Below are 22758 nucleotides of genomic sequence, written 5' to 3'. Positions count from 1 at the left end.
GAGACTTCTCGAACCCAAATTAACTTTATTCCACTAGTTCTTTCTAATATCATCTTACTCCATTCTATTTCCAATTTCTAACTCTAAAAATTACTTCTACCTTCCTCTACATCCACCAATATTACCAGCATCTTTAGATCTCTCTACCACTCCTAGAGACATCAAACCTCTCAACATGGAGGACTCTATCAATGATCGAAACTTACTTCGTATTTTGCTTCTACTAGCATTGCTCCACCTAGTATATCGGCTACTACTTCAATTATACCTTCATCCACTTCAACTGATACCCTCACTGCCTTTCTTCCACTACATGAACTAAGAATTCATGATCACACTCTCTGAGATTCAACGGATTATACCTACAATTATCAATAGACATCACGCCCGATATCTAGTCACTGTTGTCAGTGCTCTGAACCGTAGAGTAAGTCATTTTCGGCGTACAAACTGTTTACCTAGACGATGAGAAAGCTCCTGCTAACGCGTTGAAGTTTGACACTGCCACTCCCTAAGACGAACAGATGGCCAATATCTCCAAGTCCTAGATACTTCAATATTGTTTGGTATGTAAACATTTTCAATTGTCCTTTCCCCTTTCCACTTGTTCTTCTCTACTACACCTACTCCATGTTCAAATCTTACCGTACCTTCCTACCACAGAGTCGCAAGACAAATGACAAGAACTCTCCTGCGAAGCAAAAACCCAAGTTTAATGTGAACCTATCCATTAAATATCCATGTTGACGTTGGCCTACCTACCTACTAGGTAAGTAGTTCTTGCCAGGTCCTTCTCTATTGTGCCAAACGCCATCTGTGCCTTCTTCGGCACGATGAATTTCTATACTCTATTAAACTGCATTTTATCTCCCAAGGGATAAACCTTCCAGACAAAGTTCTACGTCAATTTCCCTTTCTTTGAAGGCCCTCCATGGAAAGTTCGGCGAGTGCCGAACTCTAAAACCCCGTTAGCAAAGATCCAATCGCGCATAGGCTATCCATTCGATTATAGCCACTTCGACTATTCCTTTTACGTTGAGCATTATGCGATATCACCCGGGGCATGGATTACCCAGAACCGGTCAATAAATTATCTACCGTAAACATGCTAACAGTATCGCACAGCTATCCCGACAATTCTTGGCCGAAATCTACGGCCTGTCTAGCAACACAGACGTGAAAGCTCACCTGAAAAGTGAGAGAGAAGGGGAGAGAAAGAGAGAACTAATCTAAGGAGAGGCGAGGAGCAAGACTTGAAGAATTACACTGGACAGATTGAGGAACTACCTACTAGGTACGTTATTGACCTTTCCTTTTGTTTTCAACCTTAGGAGAGAAACAACCATCGCCTGATTTCCTGGACCTGTCTGTGATTCTGACGATGTAAGCTGATATCCTAAATCATCTTCACCTAATATCTGACCCTCTATTTCTGGACTGTCTCACACTACCTCGAAAGTCAAATCTCGAACTATATATATTGTACACTCGGAGATGACATCACGCTAATGACTACTAGGAAGGTGATGAGGTTGTATCATCATCTATTGACAAATATGGAAACAGCAAGTTGACTCTAAGACGCCTCAAGAAACCCCGAGGGCCCTTCGACCGAGCGATCAAGACGTTTCCTCAGTAGGTAGAGGGTGAATCGTGAGAAAACTCTTCTTGGTAGGAGCCGAGGATCTACATGCTAGATCAACTGCCAAAAGCTTCGTTACTTTCTGGTCCTCAGCATACCTCCTTCCGGCGAGCTTAAAACCCGATATTAAGCTTAAATAAATGGTGGAAAATCACATATTAGCTACCTAATTAGGAAAGGTATGGCAACTATAACAACACTTAGTATTCCAGACGCCTCGACTGAAAACTAACCTTGTCAGGCATATGAAAGGGGAATCTCATCTTCAACTCATACAACTCACGAATCCCACGCCACAGCATCGGAAACAAACGTATTAAGCACGTGTTCATGTTTATGACCTCGATCACTACGTGCTAATGTGGACGGCCAATCGACTAAATTGGTTCATGTCCTCGAAGAAGTTCGACTAGTTAAGCTTAGAGGAAAAAGTAAGTGCTACGACACACGAAAGCGATACCTAAGAAAATCTTACTTTTACTAACGACCGTTGAATAGGCAAAGGATCAGCCAACCAGGGCGACTCCGCATGCTCATCTAAAAGCTCTAATCTGCGTTAAGCTCCTCAAAGTTAAATATGAGTCGTAAGTACTGCGCGAAACAGCCAGCTTCTTCGCCTCTAAACACATTGGGGACGAGCCAACTTTAAATCATACGTCTCTTCGACCTGTCAAATCTATATCAAATAAGGTCCTGGAGGCCACTTATGTGATACGATTCTGCTGGAAGAGCCGACTTACACCTTGCGTCATTGCCAAGAGTCAGTCTCATCATTTTTGGGATAATACGTTCTTACCTATATGGTAACGCCTCTTCCCGATGGCACAAGACCATATTCTATACCAAGCATGGACATCTTCACGGTCTGAGAGAGTGGAACGCAAAAACAAGCAGTGCTCCCTCCGTGGCTTCCATGCGACTCCGATCCGTGGTTTGAATTGAAATCACCGTGAAACCTAGGAGCTTTCGATGAATTCGACACGTACGTCTACTCCGAGCAAGTAAAGCGCAAGAACAGGTGGTGGCGTGCATAGCAGCCTCTAGCTGTGTTACTGGAGCCAGACATTCTTAGACCAAGACTCCTTTTCGGATATATTCGGTACATTCTCATTCAAAAAAATTTGTCGACTCTTCAAGCTAGGACGATGGCTAATCGGGTATTGATTATATTACATGTGGCTAAAAGGAAATGGCAAGATCCAACAACTCTAAGAGCCGTAAAGGGCGTGCCGAAGACGAAATCTACCGTTGTAGATGGGATCACAGGCTTCGAGCGTGATATTGGTTCGATATTTCAACAAAGACATAAGGCTAGATACCATCCCTGATACCATCCCTTGTTCGACGTCGAATAACAACAGCATCTGAATGCTTCCACCACATTAGAATGCGAGTACAAAAGGGCACCACAACGCTATGGGAAGAATTGATTGCGATCAATGCGTGATGCCGGACATAAAGTATGGTATTCAGCATCCTATTCAAGGGACCTAGAATACAAGGAAGATTGTGAGCTCTAGTGCTATGGGATGAGCTGAAGTGGTGGTTATTCGATATTCTAGCACGAGCCTGGTAACTGCTATGGTTTTTAAGGGTGGTGAGTAGAGCGCAAGAACAGGTGGCAACACCAATAGGCCTATCGAAGTTGGTGTCGAAAAGAAATGCTCTATTATCTTATGGTATTAGAGAGGGCATGGCCATCCTAAGGATATAAGGACTGGGGGTTGAAAAGCAGCTGAGGATTAGAATATGTGTAGGACTTACTATGAAGGACCTGGATTAGCGCCTGGATATTATTCTGGATTAGTGGTTCAACTCACTCTTGGATGAGGAAGAAAGGAAATAAGTCACATGAGAGATCTACACAAGAAAACTCAATATATGTGTAATAACGCCGCGATAATTTTGTTCATTTTCTGGATATTAGGTCTAGTCTATATATCCAAGGAAGTACGGGGGTTGGCATAGGACCCCGATCTCTGACCATCAACGATGATGTCCAGATCGTAATATCGCCGCTACGGGAAATTAGGTAAAAACTCGCCGCAGAACAGTAGTACCACCAGTCCCACCACCCGTCCCAACCTCCTCCGAACGTATGTACAAGCAAATGCCCCCCTCCTCCGAAGTGGCGCCGGCAATCTGCGCGAAGGCGGACTATTGGCGACCGGTTAAATTACCTCCTCTACTTCGCGCTGGGACGACGTGGTTCCGGGAGAGCGGTGAGGAAATTTTGGGATTTTCTGCGATTTACCTATTCGCTTCGATTCGTCTTAGGGGGCGGTGATCTGGGATACGGGAGGTATGGTCGGGTGCAGTTACTTACCCACGAGACACGAAAGAAGACGTTTTTGCGGCTAGGAGCGACGAGGTATTGGCAGGCGTGCAATGTAGCTAGATGGTAGAGAGCGCTTTTTGAGAAGTAGTAAGAGGATATCGAAGATATGCATGAAGAATCGTTCTATGGTACAAACAGATCTCATACGCGTAAAAGTCATTAACATTCATAATCTAAATATTCTATCACATCAAACATAACCATAACCATTTCCCACCTCTTTCCTAGGTACGTACATACATACATACATACATACATCACGGGTACGTAACATCCACCTCGTCGCGCGCATCGCGTATCCTAACCCTCTCCGGAATCTTTCCGAGCTCCCTTCCGTAATCCCTGCCGTACTCCCTCCCGGAATACCCGTCGTAGACCCCGCCGCCGCCGACGCCGAAATCCTCGCGCGAGTCCCGCGCGCTGTTGCTGTTTTGGGAGCGGTTCGGGTACTTGCCCATCCGGTAGTACTCGGCGTTGGGCTCGCCGCGCAGGTGGGCGACGTTGGCGGTGCCCGACTTGCGCCAGGAGTAGAAGGAGCGCCGCTTCGCGGACGGCGTGCGCGCGCGCGAGCCCGCCGTCCCGAAGAGCTTCCGGTAGAGCGGGCGCAGGGTGGCGAGCGAGGAGGCGATGAGGCCCAGCCCGTTCTCGACCGTCGACCAGATGGACACGACGGTGAATACGTGGAGCACGTCGTCGTTAGCGCTAGACAGCTGCCAGATATACGGGATGCGGATGATGGTCGCTATCGATGCTCTGGTAGGTTTGTTAGCCGACTCAACTAAGTACTGTTTCATCCCATTGCAGGGGGAAGGGGAAGATCGTACATAGACCCCAAAGCTAGGGTGCAAGAGACCATAATCTTGGAACGTTTTGATAGCTCCAGTTTCCCTATGAGTGCGATAGGCAAGAGGCCCAGGATCCAATCGGAGATCGCGTTTATCACGGCGGCTGCGTAAGACGTGCCCCTGATCAAATCATCGCTGAAGCATGATCCCTCTATCTTCTCGGTGTATTGGGTCCAGTAGTATTGAATGGGGTGGCACTGGAATATGGCCATAAAAGTGAAGAAGATGCTGTAGACAAGAACCACGAACAACACGGTCCAGATGACCGTTCTCTGCCATACCACGGAGCAGATGCGCAAGAGGAAGAGGCCGACTGTGAACTTGATTAATAGGGACGTCATGATATATACAATCTCGCCCGCGTATCTCATCTACCACGGTTAGTTAATCAGCTTAGAGCGCGCAAGTCGTTTATATCGGAGGAGAGTCACCTTGAGAATCGTTGGAAAATTCTGAAGGGGGACCTCGGACATCGTCTTGCCTGCCCCTTGGGAAATGCTTATCAAGACGATCGTGCAATAAATTATAAAACATATCTACTCCAGTTAGCATCGGGGGATATTTATCATCTTGCTTAGAAAGCGTTTACCATCGTCGCAACCGCTAGCCAGTCTTCCGCCTTGAAGAACTTCAACATGCGCACTCTAACATAACACCGAAGGGCTAACGTGATAGCCGTTAGCGGGAGGAGAGCATATATGGCAGCAGCCAGCTGGGGCCCGTTATCTGCTTGGGACGTCATTTTCGAATCGGGTGCCTAATTTTGATGCTTGGATACGCGCGTGTCGTGATAACTAGGGAGTAATGCCCAAAGGGCAACCTCTTGACGACTGTGATCACATCCAAGTTGGACAAAAAAAAAAGAAAAGAAAAAAAATAGTACGAGGAGATGTCAGGGTGAGAGAAATAACAGAGATATATTTTCCCCAAGAGAATATCATATAATAATCTGGGGTAATAAGACTACTATCTTGACAGCGACATCCTGGAGGTAGGCAAGGATCTGCGCAAGCAGACGATTGTCAGGGGCATGCATCTTCATGTGATCGCTTGAGATACGCGATCGATGGTCTGGAGCGCTATCCATGGAAAGAGAAAAAGGTCCGCCAAGGGACCGTGCTGTCGCAATTTGGCGATGGCGCCGTCGTGGTTTAACTCAAGTAATAGTTCAATGATCGGCAAGGTCGGAGTCTCTAAGGCGAGAGCTAATCGGTTCGCCTTCGGCCCATGGCCTTATTCTCGTAGGTGGAAATTTCCGACAGCTGCATGATGGACAGCCAGGTACAGCTGCAGAACGTGTAGATGCCGCGTAAGGCAAGAACTCACCAGACCACAACCGTCATGGCTCAGAATGGAAGGCTGTTCATGCGACATTTAGACCCCGTCCTAATGCCTCATGGTTCCGGGACGAATGTTCCACGCCTCGGTGAACCTAGCCGAAGAAGAAAACTAGCAGATCTATGCTAAGCCATGCTAGTTACCTGGCCTGGCCGGCAGTCTGCGGTATGTGGCCGAAATAGGAAACTAAATAAGACCGACTATGCGCCAGCGTCGTTTTATCGATAAAGGAGAGATCAACGAACAGACCCGCCGAGCATGAGGCCGAAAAGAAAGAAAAAAACTATTCGGAATGATGCGGGGTTGGTCCCTGAAAAACCGATAACGACTAGTAAAGGGTTTGCTGTCTCAAGCTTGATTTATGAGTTTCAACCGAGTTCCTGGTCTTCAGCTGCCTAGTTTCTAGGAAACTATCCTGTTTGTGTATTTAGTTGACAAACAGAATAACTGTCTAAGGGGCCATGAAGACTAAGAGAATTGTTAGGCGTTGCGAACTAGTCTCGAACTACTGCGCATACCTAAAAGAGACGTTCTAAGGATGGGGAATTATCGTAGTCGCGGGAAGCAGAAAGGAACTTGAAAACATTGCTGACGATGAGGGTATCCGTAACTGCCAAGTAAATATCAATGTAACATGTTCCAAGTTCTTACTTATCATTGAAGCTAGGTAGGAAATGAATCTGTGATAAAAGTGACATGTGAAATTCAAACTCCAAACGTTAGTCGAATTTCGACGATGAAGGCTGGAAGGGTTGAAGATTAAGTTGTAGGATGAAAAGTGGATCATGTGCGCTAAAGCTAGCTGCTGAACATTAGCGGTTCGCTAATGACGCGCAGGGGACTGATTAGGTAATAGGGGTAGGTCCACGGTTGCGTCACAATCTAAGAGGTACCTAAGTACCTTGTTGTCTTAGGCTCTCAGCCTCAACCCGGACTTCAACGTAACGTCATGAGTAGGAAACTACCTAGGTAGACATCTCTAGTCACGCAAATAACGCACTTCGCAAACAGAAACAAACATTTTGCATAATGATTGTGCAGGACTCATTATTAAAGTTATGATTCCTATTTATATGCGACCTTCCCCGAACTATAACCCCGTAAACGCCATGTAAGAGTACCTAGGTACCGAGAGTCTCAATCTCAGACGCAGGGCAACGGAGAGAGAGAAGCAGAAGCTATCCCAATTCATCCCGCGTACTACAGAAAGCGGATCTTTCAGGCATGGCACACTTCTGGCTGACCCTCAGACGCCTTTACTAGGAGTATACTAGTTTGGCGTGGCCCTTGACGCAATTCAGGGGGAACCTTCAGAAACTAAAGGAAAGAGATCTTCATTCATAGGAAAAAGCCACATGACAAAAGCCACCCAGTCCGATCAATTCAGTCCTGCCACATGTCCTTTCGTAATATGCCCTGGAGGTTGTATTTGACGTCTGCATAGAGAATAGGTTAGTTATCGAAATCTCGTGCGTTTTAATCATCGAATTAACTTACTCAACCTTCAAGATTGAGACAACTCTCCAGCATGCCGTATTAAGAGGCAAGGAACGGTAATTTGCTGTTTAATATTAGCAAACGTCGTGGTCGATAAGCAAAAGAAAACTCACTGGCTGAGATAAACCGTTGGCAAAACGACGAGTCGCACAGAAACAAACCAGAACGTTGCATGATAGGAACGCAAATCGAATAGTCTAAGACCATCAGCTAATCCGCGCGTGCTGCCGGCACCTGTAGGAGGCTTACTGATATGTATGTCGATACCCTTCAGTCGGCTAATCGGACGGCATAGAAAATACCGCCGGGTAGGACGTACCAACGGCAATCGCCCATGTTATCGATACCGAAGCGGTTGCGGAGAGTCCACTCGCCATCAAGCTCTCGGCAGTAGTACATGCGAGACGGGTCGGGGTCGGCGGGGGCGATGTCCTGTCCTTCGAGGGCCTTGTTGTTTACAGCCGTATGATACTGCTCCAACTGTACTTCCATTCCGGTCTTGCCAATTCCCATGACGTCAGGGGCAGAGCTCGCAGGGAAGGCGCCAGGCATACCGCTAGCTCCGACTGCCTGAGGTGCGCCCACCATGGGAGGGAATGCACCGGGCTGGGTGGCTACTGGAGCTGGTTGAGCGATGTGTACGCCGGGCTGACCCTGAATAAAAACGGGTGCCTGACCACCTTGTTGCTGCTGAAGAACAATCGGGTTGCCGGCAACGCCGGAGGCCTATGAAGCGGAAAACGTTAGCTTCTATTTTCAGATAAGGTGAAGTAAGGGCAAGCGCAGTAACAAAAAGGAAGTCTAGAAAATATAGCCTTCTGAAACAGGGAGCTTGGCAGCGCGCATCCACTCGCCCGATATCTTTACTTAAAGTTCATTTGAGACTTGCATTCTGGACGTAATAGAGAGGTTGGGACGAGCCCTGATTCATGGTATAGCATGCGATAGGCTGAACAATGGGCACGACCATTGGTGCGTCTTGAGTGAGAATGGCAGATACCTGTTGAACGGGCACATATTGTACTGCCGCAGGAGCGCCGTCATGGGCGTTCGAAGTTCCAACAACCTGGTAAAGATGACCATCGATCGATACGTACTGACCAGCAGCAACGTTGTTGTTATCGAAGCGAGGGTGGTAAGTATGCGGGATAGGACCGTAAGTGGTGTCAGGCACAGGAGGTTGAAAGTGTTGGCCCTGGTTGGGCATGAAACTAGCGTACGCCATAACCGGAGCTTGCTGTTGGCTTGCAGGGAACGCGAATTGAGGAACGACTTGAGGCTGCTTCTGGACGAAGCCCGGCGGTAAGACCTGAGGCGACGCGGCTCCTGGAATCTGATGACCTAGGTGCGGTTGCGGACCAGAAGCTGGATTGACTCCGTGAACGGGATTTGGGTTGCTCTGGTTGTCGTTGTAGACTAAACCGACGCCGGGGATGTTTTTTACGGTTTGAGTAAAACCAGGTCCGGAATTTTGGTAATCCGATTGAGGAGAGGTGCTAGTGGTGCTGCCGTTGACCTGTTTACCAGTTGCGGCTGTGGCGGGCTTGCGCGCTGGTATTTCCGTGTCGCGGGTAGTGCTCTTATGATGGTTGGGAGAAGTGGTTGTTTTGGAGGTAGAGGTTGAAGGGTAATAAGAAGATGATGATGAACGTTGCTTGGTTTTAGGGTCTCTGGTATCTTCAGGCTTGGGGCTCTTAGGGTGGGCACCCATGGTGAGTGTGGATGGTCAGGTGGTAGCAAATTGTATGGGGAATAGTCGGGTAGTGACTATTATTAAATAATCCTTTGGAAAAAAAGATTTTTGGATTGGAAACAATTGCCCGCACAGTGGTCGGGTCAATTGGTCCTTTCCTTGAGAATAGAAGATGGCAAAGTTATACACTAGTCCTTTGGTTGTGTGACTTTTGGAAGTTGCAGTCAAGGATTGAAGGTGAAAGTGGGAAGGGAGAAAGGATGAACCAGCGCAAAACAGCCAATAACCAATAGCGAACGAATGAAAGGTAAGAGCGTTCGAACCGTGCTACTCACGCGGCTCTAGGGTTCGAGGTAACAAAGTGCGTTCTGAGTATATTTGTCTTTCCTCGTTACCTTGTCCACGACTTGAGGACAGCCTTCCCGTGTTTGCTCCCCAAGGATAGCGCAGTGGTATGTGTGGTGCGCTTGGGCCCGACGAGATACACTCGCAAACTACAGTGACTATAGAGAAAAAGTAATACTTACGGTATCTCTCGTTACCGCAATCCATCTGGCTCCATCCCACACGTATTGGCGGGTTCGCTGTTGTCGCGCGCGCTCCTCCTCCTCGAGGTAAACGTCGTCGACGTCCCAACAACACATGGTGGCGTTGAATTGCTGTGGTTCTGCTTCGCTACGGACTGGAAGATAAAACGATGCGATGGCAATAGGAGGCTGTGACTAAGTGTGGGACTTGGGTAGAATCGCAGTAATTATAGGTCTAGGAGTTTGCTAATTTATAAAGTGAAGGTTGATAGGTTAAAACTCCCAAGGAAAGTTATCTAGTATTGGTGGTCGAGGAAGGAACAATGCGTTATGACTTGGAGTGCGTATGAATAGATCTTCTTTCGAAAGACCACACCTAGAATAATAGTGTAAAAAGTCATGAAGAAGACTAAAACTGTTTGCTGCCAGTCTTTGAATCTGCTTATAAAATATTAAGTCGACGTTAGACTAAGCATATTGAAACTACATACAGATTTTGTGGTTGGTTGCAGACTTGCCTTCAATCTTGTCGCACGGAAAGAGACGTTAGTTTTGTAACGACCTTTCCAGCATTCGGACAATCATCTCATCGCCTACCTACCCATAGAACAAGAACCCTAGGAAAGAGGTGGCGGACTGTGCCCGAAGACAACGCACTCATAACATTTGGTCTGTGACACATGGATTCCTCCAAACCAACCTATATTCCCAAGTGTACGACTACAAACCAAGCACCGCCATCAGCGTAATCCCCAAGACACATGACCCAAACATCCTAGAAAGATGGGCTTGATGCCCAAGCGATCTGATGAAACGAAGATAGACCGCCTCTGCAGCGGAAGTTGTTGTGTACGACTTCGGTGTTCTGTTTGTTTGTGTCCTCGGGCACTGCCTTGACGCAACTGTTTGTCGTCTTTTAGACCTGCTGCCTTATGATAGACTCCGGCCCAAGAAGCTGGGCATGATATGTGCTTGCTGGACCTACGGGTATGTCTGTCTAGGGTCTCGACTCCGTATGGGGCTGTTGATTGTTCCTAGTCAAACTAATTAGCTATGTATGCGATGGATTATCGAGATTAAACAGACATAATCTCGGAAGACTTAGACGACCTACCTACCTACCTACCTAATAGGTGCAGGTGTTAACGAAGTTGGGGTCTGAGGGAAGGCCTTCACCGTATAATCTTGGTAGCCGGACAAAAGCCCCGAGATCAAGCCAGGGGTCGGAAATTTCGCTATAGGTGTAGTAATCGCCCAGATATCACCAGTATCGAAAAGGTTAGCTGCTATCTTGACTGCAAGTTGGCCTAGCCATCGTGTTGACTAGGTTGTATGCCCGCGAACGCGTTAGTGAGTGAACCCGTTGCCCTGGCCGAACATCCTCGTCGGTGTTCCGATACTATCATCAACCCTAGATAAGAGAAATTTCATGTGAAGGAAGATGAGTTGAAAATCTTGTTTCGTTTCTAGCTTTTGAGCATACAACTTCTTGCATGAGCGTGGGCGATAAGAGTAAATTTCTTGTCTAGGATCGTCGTCTAGGGGTTTTCGCCAAGGCTGTCGCATTGATAATTTAGTATTCGGGTTGGGCAGAGGAACCTAAAAGAAATGTATCTGCTAAATAATAGTAATTGATCTCCGAGTTGAAGAAACATTGGCGGCGAAAGAATTAAACCGAGGAAGTAATTAGGTTGACGCTGTGTATTAATATTTTAACATACTATGTACCCAGACACCTGCTAGGTAAATCCGTACAAGGTACTTTTCACGTCTATTCACCTAGTAGGCAATCAACCATCATGGTTGTGATGGATAGGGGTAAGATAAATACCCACCTGATGGTGCAAGTATAAGCCCTACTTCTACACCAAGGTGGTGACAGACCCCTCTCTCACTGCCCGGCGATGCCACATGTCGTAGCGCATCAACGAGAAATAACCAAGACTTGTTCAAAATTGAAAATTCAATTCCAGCCCGTAGTTGACTCGAACGCCTACCAATCCACCACCGTAGGTGCTTTCTATGCACTTGACCGCCTATTTTATACACTTTGTCCAGCCGGAGGAGAGATCGTCTATCGTTTCGCACCTAACTCGGCAACTTTGTTCACCCAATTATATCGAAGTGTCGTACGGCACAAGGCCAAGTTCTCGAGTGTGGTATCATACATAATCGTACCCGATCCCCGAATTCCCTATTCAGGTCGGGAATTATTTTGCCTAGCATTTAACAGATGTTGCTAGATTTAAAGGTGCTGCTCATGCCCTCTGGTCTCTGGGGCAAGTATGACTTTTCGGGTAACCTAATACAAGTTAGTGGTGATCGCTCAAGTGCCGTTCAGGTTTCATACCGCCCATGCGCCTGCCACCGAAGCCACAATACCTCCTGATATCAACATCGGTCGAAGCCCCCGTGTACTCTTGAACAGCATACCGCTTAGACCACCTGCCACAATGGTGTTCGCAGAGTCATGCTTCCCCCTGATATAGCCAATTCCCGAGTTAAAACAGTTGTAGGTAATAGCAACAACGCCAGCAGAATTGCCTAAGAATGGGCCTCTCCGTGTTACGGCATTAAGGACCGAGTTCAGACGTAATTTGGGTGGTTGGCCTGCCGATCTCCGAAGGCCTTCCTGAAGGCCCCATGCACCTCCTATTGCCAGTGCTGTCAAATATGTTATGCCGGTTCCATAACATAAGTCGTCGCTGAAGCCTCGGGAGGGGATCGCCGATTGTGCGCCGGGGAGGTCTGACAGAGCGGAATCTTCTAGATTTAAGTACTCTAAGCCCTCCTTGTCTAAGCCTGCTAAAGGATGTAGTAGAGACGGGTCGGCAAAGGCAGAGCTTTTTAAGAAAGACTCTACGCCTTGCGCATCTTGTGGGTTAAATGGAGTTGGGGTGAAGGTGTCGGTTGGCGCGGAGGTCGAGGCGGAGCTTGGCGTTGAAGACGATGATTGTTGAGAGGACTTTCGTCCGGTGAGCGCATCCCAAATTGACATGCTGCTAGGTGCAATTCTGATTTTGTAAGATAGAAGAACAAAAGAGAAATTGCTAGGCTAGGAGCGCTCGTCGCCGCGTCACTTCTCACAAGGTGCGCGATCGTGATTCTTGTAGTGGTTGAAAATAATTGAAGCTTTCCCCGATAAAAAAAGTTTCAATTGCGTAGATAGAGACGAGTAGAAAATTGATGCGTGGCCCGTGCACGGTCATAAGGGTACGATCTTGGAACCTTCAAATTCTTTAATGGGTTTTTTTCCAACTGCATTAAAAGATTATTACTATATGCGGTATAATCTTATTGCTATTTCGATATACACCTGTTCGTTAATGGAATTTGATTTTTAAAACCTTGACATGTTTGATTTGTTTATAAATCATTAGAATTGGAACATATCTTGCCCAAGAATTTTCTATATGACAGGTATAATAGTTAAAGTATAATGCGAATTCCCAAGCTGAAATAATCCTTATCTGAGATACCTATCTCATTATTGAATATATAACAGGGTTCAAGGTTTCTTTTACATCCCATTAACTGCATAATGAAATATCAAACGAATTGGGGTTTATCAGGTACCAAATTCAACACCTTATACCTCAGGAAGACATCACAGCTTATATTTCATTTGACAACGTCTATGGGTACATTTCCACCTTAGAACACTTCTATGCTATATTAGTCATCGAATATGGCTCTGAGGCTGCGAATCCACTTGCATTTAGTCCTCTAGCCTGCAGCCAATGACATGTAAATCTAGAAGAGGGTACTTCAGAACCAAGGTGGTATAAAAAGGGGAAGGAAACTATTAATTAACCAAGAGTCTACTTAAAACCAAAATGGAAGCCTCAATACTTGCAGGCGTTGGCAAGACTGACTTCAATCCAAAGCATGCTGTTTCCTGGCTCGAGGGACAGCCTGAAGAACTGCGACTATGGTGAGTCCAGACCAGTTCAATGGCACAACTGATTTTATATTCACACAAATATTTTAGGCAAGCCGTTTTCGAAGAACTTATACTATGTGCTTCGAGGCCGAAGCAATCTTCAGGAAATACTTGTGGGAAACTGTACGGCTTTGTTGAGCAATGCTCAAGGTCTTCTAAGCCCGTGCTGAGAAACTTTGCTTTCGCGGAGAGTACTGCTCTGAGGCTTTTCGACTTTTTCATGGAATGGAATGAACAAGATTCTCACCGATCTATGAGGCTAGTCCTCGATTTCCTCGTATTTTTTATATCCAATAACCCTGCACCAGAGGTTGGTGTGTCCGTCAGGGATACTATATTGAATAACACCATATCAACGATTACACAGCAGTCGTCTCGACCATCGGTAAAATCTGCTATCGCTGCTCTAGATCACTTCATCCAGAAGAAACTAGTATACTTATACAGTGTCTTAGAGATTTACAGAGAGATTAACAACCTTCCCTCAAATGAGACCCGCCTCTGGGATAGTTTCGTCGCCAAAATTTTCACTTGGATGGAGCTGCATCATATATGCTCCATAGCTGGAAAACTTCTTGTTACAATCTTCACTAATTCCTGGTTTGAGGATAGAGATGTTAGGCATAGCCCGGAATCCTGGCATGAGTTCATATATAAGGCCCTGCAGATGAATACGGATTATCTTGAGCCAATCAAACTTTACATCTTCGTACCGTTATTCAAGGCAGATCGAAATGGCTCCTTAATTTATCTTCAACGTCTGTATTCGTTGCAGACCCTCAATTGTCACGACAGCAATGGCTTAGATCACAATTCGATGCTATGGCTTGCTATGCTTGAAGCAGGGAAAAAGGTCGGGGTGGTGGATGACCCAGGTCGTGGTAAGTTGTTGTTCGTGGTAAACAGCTAAAACTGAAGGATTTCTGGCTAATAGATCTAAAGAGCCCGAGAAAAACTCTCAATCAACTTCTCAACTTCGAGCGGAAATACTTGAGAGTGTCTTATGCCATAACTCTTTTGAGGCGCGGTCCTCCGCCGTCTCTATTCTAATAGCGTCATCATCTACGACAAAGCCATACACTGCAGAAGCTCTAGAGCTACTCAAAAAACATCTACCGTCCTTCCACGAGGATTCTGACCCGAAGATGCGCTATGATGTTTTGGGTCATTCGCGAAATATGGTCAAACGAATCCAAAGTACGGTTGAGTCGCTACAGCGCGAAACCGAGCGAATCTCGAAGAAAATGAACAAAACAGGTGCGACCAAGATTACTCCTAAAGTATCACCAGAATCCAAAGACAGCCAACTCCAGAAGCATCAAGAGGTCACAATTGTAGAGCTTCGTGCCACGCTACGCCGACATGAAGACTTCATTTCCTGGTATGTTGGCTTTCTCAAGGATGAACTTGCTCCAACCACATCCTACCAGAGACATATCACTGCATTGAAAGCGATGGTGTATATAATTCAGTCACTTACACCACATGGAAACAATGCGGATATTTCTTATGAGTTAAGGAGTCTGCTCGTCGATACAATATGGTTCCGATCTGTCTTGGATCTCATCATGGACCCATTCGATGATGTAAGAGAGACCGCAGCTTTGCTGGTGATGTCGCTCTCACTCGAAAGTACGGATTCTAGTCTTGGAGGCCAGATAGTTAGGCTAGGAAGTACGCCTATCGAAGAACTTCGAAGCTTCTGCCGTAAAGCAGATGAACTTGCGCGGATGACAGCTCGCGCCGATCACTCCGATGGTGCTGCTCGATCATTTGAGCTCCTGTGTCGCTGGAGTACAAATACGGATCAAAAGTTGGCAATTCCCTTTCAGGTATTGTGGAGACTCGAAGGCAAGCTCTCTACAGCTAAGAAAGACTTGGCTACCGCGGTGCTTCAAGCTCCAATACATGGTAACTTTGCGTCTCTTCGGTGAGTAGTTTAGTCCAGTCCTTATAGATTACAGGTATAAATATTTGCTGACCCACAAAGCTATATATGGGCCTCGCTCTCACATGTCAAGTTCTCCGAGACGGACCTCAAGGTACTAGCAGGCTTGCAGGACCGTGTTATTTCGTGTTGCCGGAAAATATGGCGGATTGTGCGACACGTCCTCTGTGATGATTCTCCAGAGGGCCATCTCCCAGAGGAGCTCGAAGAAGTCGAAGGACTCGATACCAAGGACCTGCTTAGTTACAGTTTCCGAGCGATTCATGAATCAAGGTAAGACTCCAAAACCGTGTTATTTCTTGTACGGTATGGATTATATTTAATCATTGGTAGCAACTTGATGCGTACAATTGCAAATAATGCCCGTCAGAGCCGAGGACACGGACTTCTTGCACCTTCGAGGCAGAATTTTGAAGCGATTGGGAGACTAACATTTGATGAACTATCAAATTTGCGACATCGAGGTGCGTTTACAACTGTATCCCAGACGTTCACTAGCTGTTGTCAGCTTGTGAAATATTTCCCGGTCGAGTCGGATGACGTGCCCAGTCTCCTGGATGAGTGGTATACGGTTGGTGAAACTTATAACTTCTAAATGTGGGAATATGCTAAGATATCAATTAGGGGGCATTGAGTTGCATTCATACGCAAGCATCGACGACCCGAAGATCAGCAGGAATCCCAGCTCTCATCGTCGGCATATTATCCTCTGATGCGGAACGACCAACCTTCGAAGATGTTATTCGTAATCTACAAGATATTGGTGGCCAACCAGCGCTCGTGTCAGAAACGGATGGGTCGAACTTACCCCAAGTACACGCCTTGAATTGTATAAAGGATGTATTCAAGAGCTCGTTTTTAAGTAAAAGAGCAGAACCCTACCTCACCGATTGCCTTCAATTAGCAGCAAACAGCCTTAAATCTGAGGTGTAAGTGTATAATTATCAATATCTTATGGTTAGTCCTGAACTAATATAAACAGATGGGCAATCCGAAACTGTGGCCTTTTACTTCTACGAAGTCTCATCGATTGCCTCTTTGGCACAAGTGAGAGTAAATCGTCTATCGAAGCAGGTTGGGATGGGCGAACCATCAAGATCTCTTATCACAAGTTTAAAGCTCTTCCACAGCTGCTCGTGAGCCTTCTAGAGATGGGTCAGCAATCCACAGGCGTCCTGATGGGAAGTCAAACTGCGGAATCTGTATTCCCAGCATTGGATATCATCCGTCGAGCTGGACCTCCGGAGGAAGTTCGCGACAAGCTTTATAGCATCATTGCATGGTATCTAGGAAGTCGCATTTGGCATGTCAGAGAAATCGCTTCCCGCACCTTGTGCTCCTTTCTCTTAAAACCAGGCTGGACAGAATCCATTGGCAACCTCCTAGAAAACTGTGGAAGCTCCGCAAACAAGCTTCACGGGGTGCTTCTAACGCTTAAGTTCTTGTTAGAGAGACTCGCCGAGGTGATGCCTGACCAGCTTTCGGGTGAGTATATTTTAGTATGCCTTTACAATTCTGAACTAAGAGTTTTTAGGTCATGAGATCCGAACTGTACAGAACCTCCTTGGGGGACTATTAACCGACGGACGCATCAACGCATGCTCGGAAGTAAGAGTAGTATATGTTGAAGTCATTAGCTTCATCACTAGACTGAACCTGTCGGGAGTGGACGTTTCCATTGAGTCGTTCGATAATCTAATGCCCAAGGTTTTCGCACTTAGCGATCGGCCAGACACAGGCATAACACCATCAGCATTGCTAGATATCGGACTCGGAGAAGCAGCGATTCAACATGCTTTGCGACGACCTAGCACAGAAGGAAGGCGTGTCATAGCACATATTTTGAAAGCTAGTCTGAAAGGCGATATGAACGTTACCTGTTCCATACTAGAGAGCATATCTACCCTTGGTCCATCACTGTCCAACGAAACACGACCTGGCCTCGTTGATGCATATATACAAGTATGCCTCGAGACCGATGCCCCCGAGCCGCGCACGATAGCCTTGGAGAACCTTGCGGATCTTCTCGATGGGATAATGCGAGATACCTCTAGTGAAGGGTCCAATCATCTTCCCCCGAACAAGACCACAAAACAGCTATGGGCAGATCTCCTTGGGAAACCGATGAATCCAAGTTTATCGGACGCCATCATCCGCATAAGTGGACCGTTACTGGCAATTGCCCTCTCGCAAGAAGAAAGGGAAGCCTGGGATAGTCTAGAGCCGTGGGTTCGGTCTTGGGGTGTAATGATGGGCGACGCCGGAATGGCGGATAGGGTAAGTCTAACAATATTCCTAGTTCTCCCTTCCATACGTAATATAAAAAACTCATTTCTACACAGACGTTCGACACACGCATCGCAGCCGCCCAAGCGATGCATTCTTTCTCCACGAGCTTGAACTTCGACGCTCCGGATAATCCCCTCGACGTGGCACATCTGCCCTGGCTCCTAGCCCTCTACGACTCTCTCAACGACGACGACGACGAGGTCCGCGCCGCCGCAGCCCTAGCCGCAGCACCCCTACTCTCGAACCAACGGCTCGTCTCCGTCGAAGCGGGCCGGCGGCTCCTACGCCGACTCCTCGCATGGTACGGCGCGGCCGACGAGTTCAAAGCGTACGTCGCATGCCGCATGACCGGCCACAACGTCCCTCCTAGCACCTCTTCTTCTAGCAGCGGTAACGTCCCAACCTCCAGCCTCCTCCTCTCATCCTGGACCCCCGCCTCGGCACAGCTCGCGGAAGCCATGCGCTTCGACGACTCGCTGTTCGTCATCGAAGAGCAGAACCTGTACGTAGACGAGGTCCGCGAGGCGCGGCGGTGGAGCGACCTATTCTCTTCCCTTCCCAGCCCACCAACACCACCTTCATCATCATCACCTTCCTCCTTCCCGTCCCCCTCCTCCTCCTCTTCTTCTTCGCCTTCGGCGGCGGAAACCGCGCTCTCGCAATGGATCCTAGCAGGCCTGCAGACGCTAACTCGGCTCGCGCGGTCGGAGCCACGAGACGGCCCGCTGGGCTGGACGTCGAAGCCCGAGGTCTTCGCCATCTGCGCGCGGGTTCTGGTCGGCGGCGCTGCGCTCGCCAAAGCGGGAAGAAACGCGGAGGTAGGCGCGGCGCTGCGCGGGTTCCGGGACGAGGGCCGGAGGGCGGATGTTCATGGGCTGTTGCTTGGGATGGGTGATGGGTTTGAGTGAGTGAGTGAGTAAAACAAGAGTCTGAGAAAAATGACATGAAGAGAAGGAGGTTGGAGTTGGCGAGATCTACTTGGATTCTGCTTACGTCTTTAACACATTCATCTAGGTACATGCGTATAGACTCGATATACTTGTGTTTTATTCTATGCCAATGCTAATGATATTGATACACTTCATGACCTCGTCAATCTCATCCTTTCGTTCCTTTCGTACGTTACTAGTATCCAAAGACAGACAACCCAACTCTACCTTAAGTAGGTAACGAGCTCGCGCTCAGCCCCTTTTTACTAATTCAAGGTCTGGCCTCCCCGATCAATGCAATTCGTATGGCGGCGCCATGTTCAAGTCATTCCGTCGCAATGGTATCGTGCGCGTTTGTGTCCATTTTTCATCTTGTCGTATCAAATACGGGAACCCCCGTGTATGTTCATCCACCTTCATCTGCAGTCCCCGTTGCTAGTATGTACGCACCTCCCATCCAACCTACACCCTTTCCCATATTCCACCCCAATCTTAAGCCTTCACGGGCGTCTGGTCCGTCATAGCTCTCTTTAAAGGAGACGGGGTCCTAGTCCCCGCCGAGCCCTCGCCGTCCAGCGATATCCCCTCGCGGCCCAACCTAGCGACCAGCATCGTGTTCTGCGTCTGGAGGTCGCCGATCTGCTCCTTCAGGATCTCCATCTGCTTTCGCGCGATGTCGCGCTCCGCCCGGACCTTATCCAACTCCATCGCCATATTGCTCTTCTCTTCTCTCTCTAACGTCTTTCTCCTGCGTTCCTCGACCTTCTTCTGTTCGCTGTTGCGCTTGGCCTCGAGCTTCTTTACCTCTCGCTGATATTTCTCCTGCTGCTTGGCTATCTCGCGCTCGTGTTTCTCGCGAAGCTTCTGTAGGGCTGCTTCTTCGCGTTGGGAAGAGGTGGTGTCCGATGTACTGCCCCGCTTCGCAAGTGCTTTTTCCTGTGCGCGCCGCAGTTTTTCTTCTGTCTTCCGTTTGCGTTCCTCGAGCTTTTTGAGTTCCTTGTCGTGTTGTGATGTCCCGGTCGAGCGAGCAAGGGAGTCGGTGGAGCGCGTGGATTCCGCGCCACCATTTGTGACCGACGGCGTAAGTTGGGTCGAACTTTCTTCTGGCTTAGATGACGAGCCGTCGTTTCCTTCTATTTCTTCAGCTTCCAGGCTATGAAAGCTGCGAGTTGATGACGCATCATCGTCGTCCAGAGATTCAGAAAGGTCGGAAGAACTCATGTTGTCGTCGTTAACGGATACAAAAGGGTTAGGCATGTGAGAGGCTGCCGCCGAGGCCGCGGAATTAAGGGCATTTGATATCATACCATAAAATCCGGTAGGATTGGCTGGGTCACCCGCTTCGACTCTCTCGTCGACAGCTGATAGGAGTGGAGCACTGGGAGACCTAGTAAGATTCGCTGTAGAATTTGTCGAGGCTGATTTCTTAGAAGTATGCTCTTCAGCCATCTCTGCCTCCTGCTTAAGCTTCGTATCTTCATCGTCGGACTCGGTGAAATCATGAATAGACTTTGACGAGATCCATTTGACAAATTTGTTGGCGTCGCCGGCAATACCGGGAGGTGTACCTCTTTCGATCATGAATCGCGGTACACTGCCGCCAGGATCGCTTCGGGTAACCATTATCCATTCGACCATGGTATCGTAATCTTCCTCATTTTCTATGACATCGCCGATATCTGCATATCCGATAGTCCTACCTCGTCTCCTTCCCTCTCCATCTCTCGTAGGGGAAGCCGAGTCCGCTGCTTGCCGGGCTGAGCGAATAGAAGCCTGTCTACCGAGGTTCTCTGCAGCATTTCGTATTGATGCTGCGGACTCGTCATTAGGTAGATCTATCGATGACCGAGTTTTGCGGAGAGATTTCTCAACTCGGACTTCACGGATAAATTCGACTGATTCATATTGGCCGCGAATATAGCCCTGGCGCGGTGGACATTCTGGATGAACACACGGCTTTGAGACGAGCATGTAGTGTTTAGGCGTGCCAGGGACATCGATGGCTGAGTCAGAACTTAGCAATAAAGTAATGAAGTCCCGCGGCGTTGTTGGCCCTGGAAATTGTGCCGATAGTTGATAGACTAGCTCAAACGGTTAGCTGGGTCGGTGCCTCAGAAACGAGCTCTGTCCGATGATTAGACGGCAAAACGGTTGACCTACCTTGCATCTTGCCACGGCCTTCAATAATCTGATTCACAACCTTTCTATCGGCCCCGATACCTCTGATACTCCCATCGCCGGGCTTTCCTTGTACCTTCAAGCTCTCGTCGAGCTCTTTTTCCATGCCCAACTTCCATTTTTCAAAGGTAAGGATATCGTGGACGCTGCGTCTCGCAAACCACGCACCCTTTCCATCCTTCGCAGCGAGTTTATAGACGTCTAGACCTAGCGGGTTCTCGCGTGGATTGACCTTGACCTCTTTCCAGTCCTTCCGCAATTCCGACGCACGGTTCGACGATTTCGAAGATCTACTAGACAGGGAGGGAAGATTCGAATCGGTGGCTGACCGTGGCCTGCCTCCTTTCTGCGAGGATGTGGACGAGACGGGGATAGAATCAAGGATACACTGCGCGTCGTTGAATATCTCCTCCAAGAAAGTGTCGAGCTTGTCGTGGGGGATATCGTCCCAATTGACAGGGGCAAGGGCTTTGAAGACCTCGTGAGCACTCGGCATAGTCGATTGCTCTTGGGTACCAAGGTGAGTCGTCGTCAAGGGTCCTTTCGTAGGTGTCGAGGTATAAGAGAAGAACGCGGTGTGGTCTGAGGAGCAGTGGACGAGAAAGGAAACGAACTGAAGGCACCCAAACTGTGCGCGGGGCACTATTAGGAACGAAGATAATGATACACCATAGGAGTAGAAGGAATTAGCTGAGTTAGGAGGTTGGGAAGTAGGCAGCAAAAGATCGAGGGACCAAAAAATCACGAGGTTTAGGTGGGAATTAGTGTGTGTATTTCGGGAGTTACAGTAATTATCTTGGCCTTTCCTTTGTTTTCTTTACTTGGGTTTAATACTCTGATAGAATATCCTTGACGTCACATTTGCACCTATCCAGACTTGTCCCCGATTCACTGTTACACGAGCAAACGCCGTTCTAACCGTCCGTGCTACTCTCCTAAGTGCATACGTTGCCATTAACAGGGATAGCCACGTGCGATAAGAATCACATCTCCCCACTCTGCAACGGAGCTGAAAGTTGCCCGTGTTGCCGAGGCTCAGCCCGATTGGAATGAACAGTTGAATCATTACAGGCCTCTATCAAGCCTGTGCCACAAGTTACAAATGCAAGTAATTGATGACTCTACAGCAATTCGAGTTGTCTTAAAGTGAGATATGGGCATACTATTGATGTAAGAGGCGCTTGCAATATCATCCCTTACGGCTACCGGGATATGTGGATCATCAAAGCCTTGTCCTAAGATCAGTATATGAATTCGAGCTATTATTATTCATCTCGCCTCATGTATATTTGCCCAAGTTTCTGTCGTGTTGCTTATATCTTACTAACCCTAAGCCTTACCCGAAACTAGCCGACCACATCCCATTCAAGTTAGCTAGTTAGTTAGTATATAAGCAGTCACAGAAATAATTTCGACATGCAGTACTCTACTGCGAAAGAACCTCGAAGGGTCCCATAGCTCAGTTGGTCAGAGCGTCGTACTAATATTATCCTATCTCACATAGGAAATGTTAAGTAATGCGAAGGCCGAGAGTTCAAGCCTCTCTGGGACCAGTTTCTTTTTCTCTTGCTTTTTACAATCCTCTCGAATA

At 47.7% G+C, this 22758-nt stretch overlaps 5 protein-coding genes and 1 non-coding gene across 6 annotated transcripts; 2 read left to right on the top strand and 4 right to left on the bottom strand.

Moving 5' to 3' along the window:
* Positions 1-4237: 4237 nt before the first annotated feature.
* On the bottom strand, positions 4238-5567 carry F4807DRAFT_457068 (uncharacterized protein; the record flags this gene model as incomplete). Its single annotated transcript, XM_048000984.1, has 4 exons — positions 4238-4733; positions 4805-5196; positions 5257-5361; positions 5415-5567. 4 exons carry the CDS (start codon positions 5565-5567, stop codon positions 4238-4240), a joined length of 1146 nt encoding a protein of 381 aa, XP_047857503.1.
* A 2363-nt stretch (positions 5568-7930) lies between these two features.
* On the bottom strand, positions 7931-9371 carry F4807DRAFT_457067 (uncharacterized protein; the record flags this gene model as incomplete). Its single annotated transcript, XM_048000983.1, has 2 exons — positions 7931-8386; positions 8616-9371. The coding sequence occupies 2 exons, from the start codon at positions 9369-9371 to the stop codon at positions 7931-7933; spliced, it is 1212 nt and encodes a 403-aa protein (XP_047857502.1).
* A 2167-nt stretch (positions 9372-11538) lies between these two features.
* Positions 11539-13074, bottom strand: F4807DRAFT_412406 (Tim17-domain-containing protein). The gene is made up of 2 exons (XM_047996777.1): positions 12231-13074; positions 11539-12182 (listed from the first exon to the last, which is right to left on the bottom strand). Exons 1-2 carry the CDS (start codon positions 12876-12878, stop codon positions 12126-12128), a joined length of 705 nt encoding a protein of 234 aa, XP_047857501.1. The 5' UTR covers positions 12879-13074; the 3' UTR covers positions 11539-12125.
* Positions 13075-13460: 386 nt separating this feature from the next.
* F4807DRAFT_307090 (putative death-receptor fusion protein-domain-containing protein) lies at positions 13461-19225 on the top strand. Its single transcript, XM_047995000.1, has 9 exons — positions 13461-13814; positions 13872-14704; positions 14766-15753; positions 15814-16044; positions 16105-16342; positions 16396-16700; positions 16754-17256; positions 17306-18048; positions 18114-19225. The coding sequence occupies exons 1-9, from the start codon at positions 13717-13719 to the stop codon at positions 18966-18968; spliced, it is 4794 nt and encodes a 1597-aa protein (XP_047857500.1). The 5' UTR covers positions 13461-13716; the 3' UTR covers positions 18969-19225.
* Positions 19225-21823, bottom strand: F4807DRAFT_307082 (uncharacterized protein). The gene is made up of 2 exons (XM_047994999.1): positions 21150-21823; positions 19225-21070 (listed from the first exon to the last, which is right to left on the bottom strand). Exons 1-2 carry the CDS (start codon positions 21661-21663, stop codon positions 19482-19484), a joined length of 2103 nt encoding a protein of 700 aa, XP_047857499.1. The 5' UTR covers positions 21664-21823; the 3' UTR covers positions 19225-19481.
* A 792-nt stretch (positions 21824-22615) lies between these two features.
* Positions 22616-22720, top strand: F4807DRAFT_t30. The gene has a single exon. It is a non-coding gene; the product is annotated as a tRNA-Ile (tRNA).
* Positions 22721-22758: the final 38 nt, after the last annotated feature.

The sequence above is a fragment of the Annulohypoxylon truncatum genome (genome assembly GCF_022578515.1).
Source record: "Annulohypoxylon truncatum strain CBS 140777 unplaced genomic scaffold F4807scaffold_5, whole genome shotgun sequence".
Lineage (NCBI taxonomy): Eukaryota > Fungi > Ascomycota > Sordariomycetes > Xylariales > Hypoxylaceae > Annulohypoxylon > Annulohypoxylon truncatum.
Note: the sequence above shows the minus strand (reverse complement) of the source record. Positions and strands in the feature narration are given on the sequence as shown.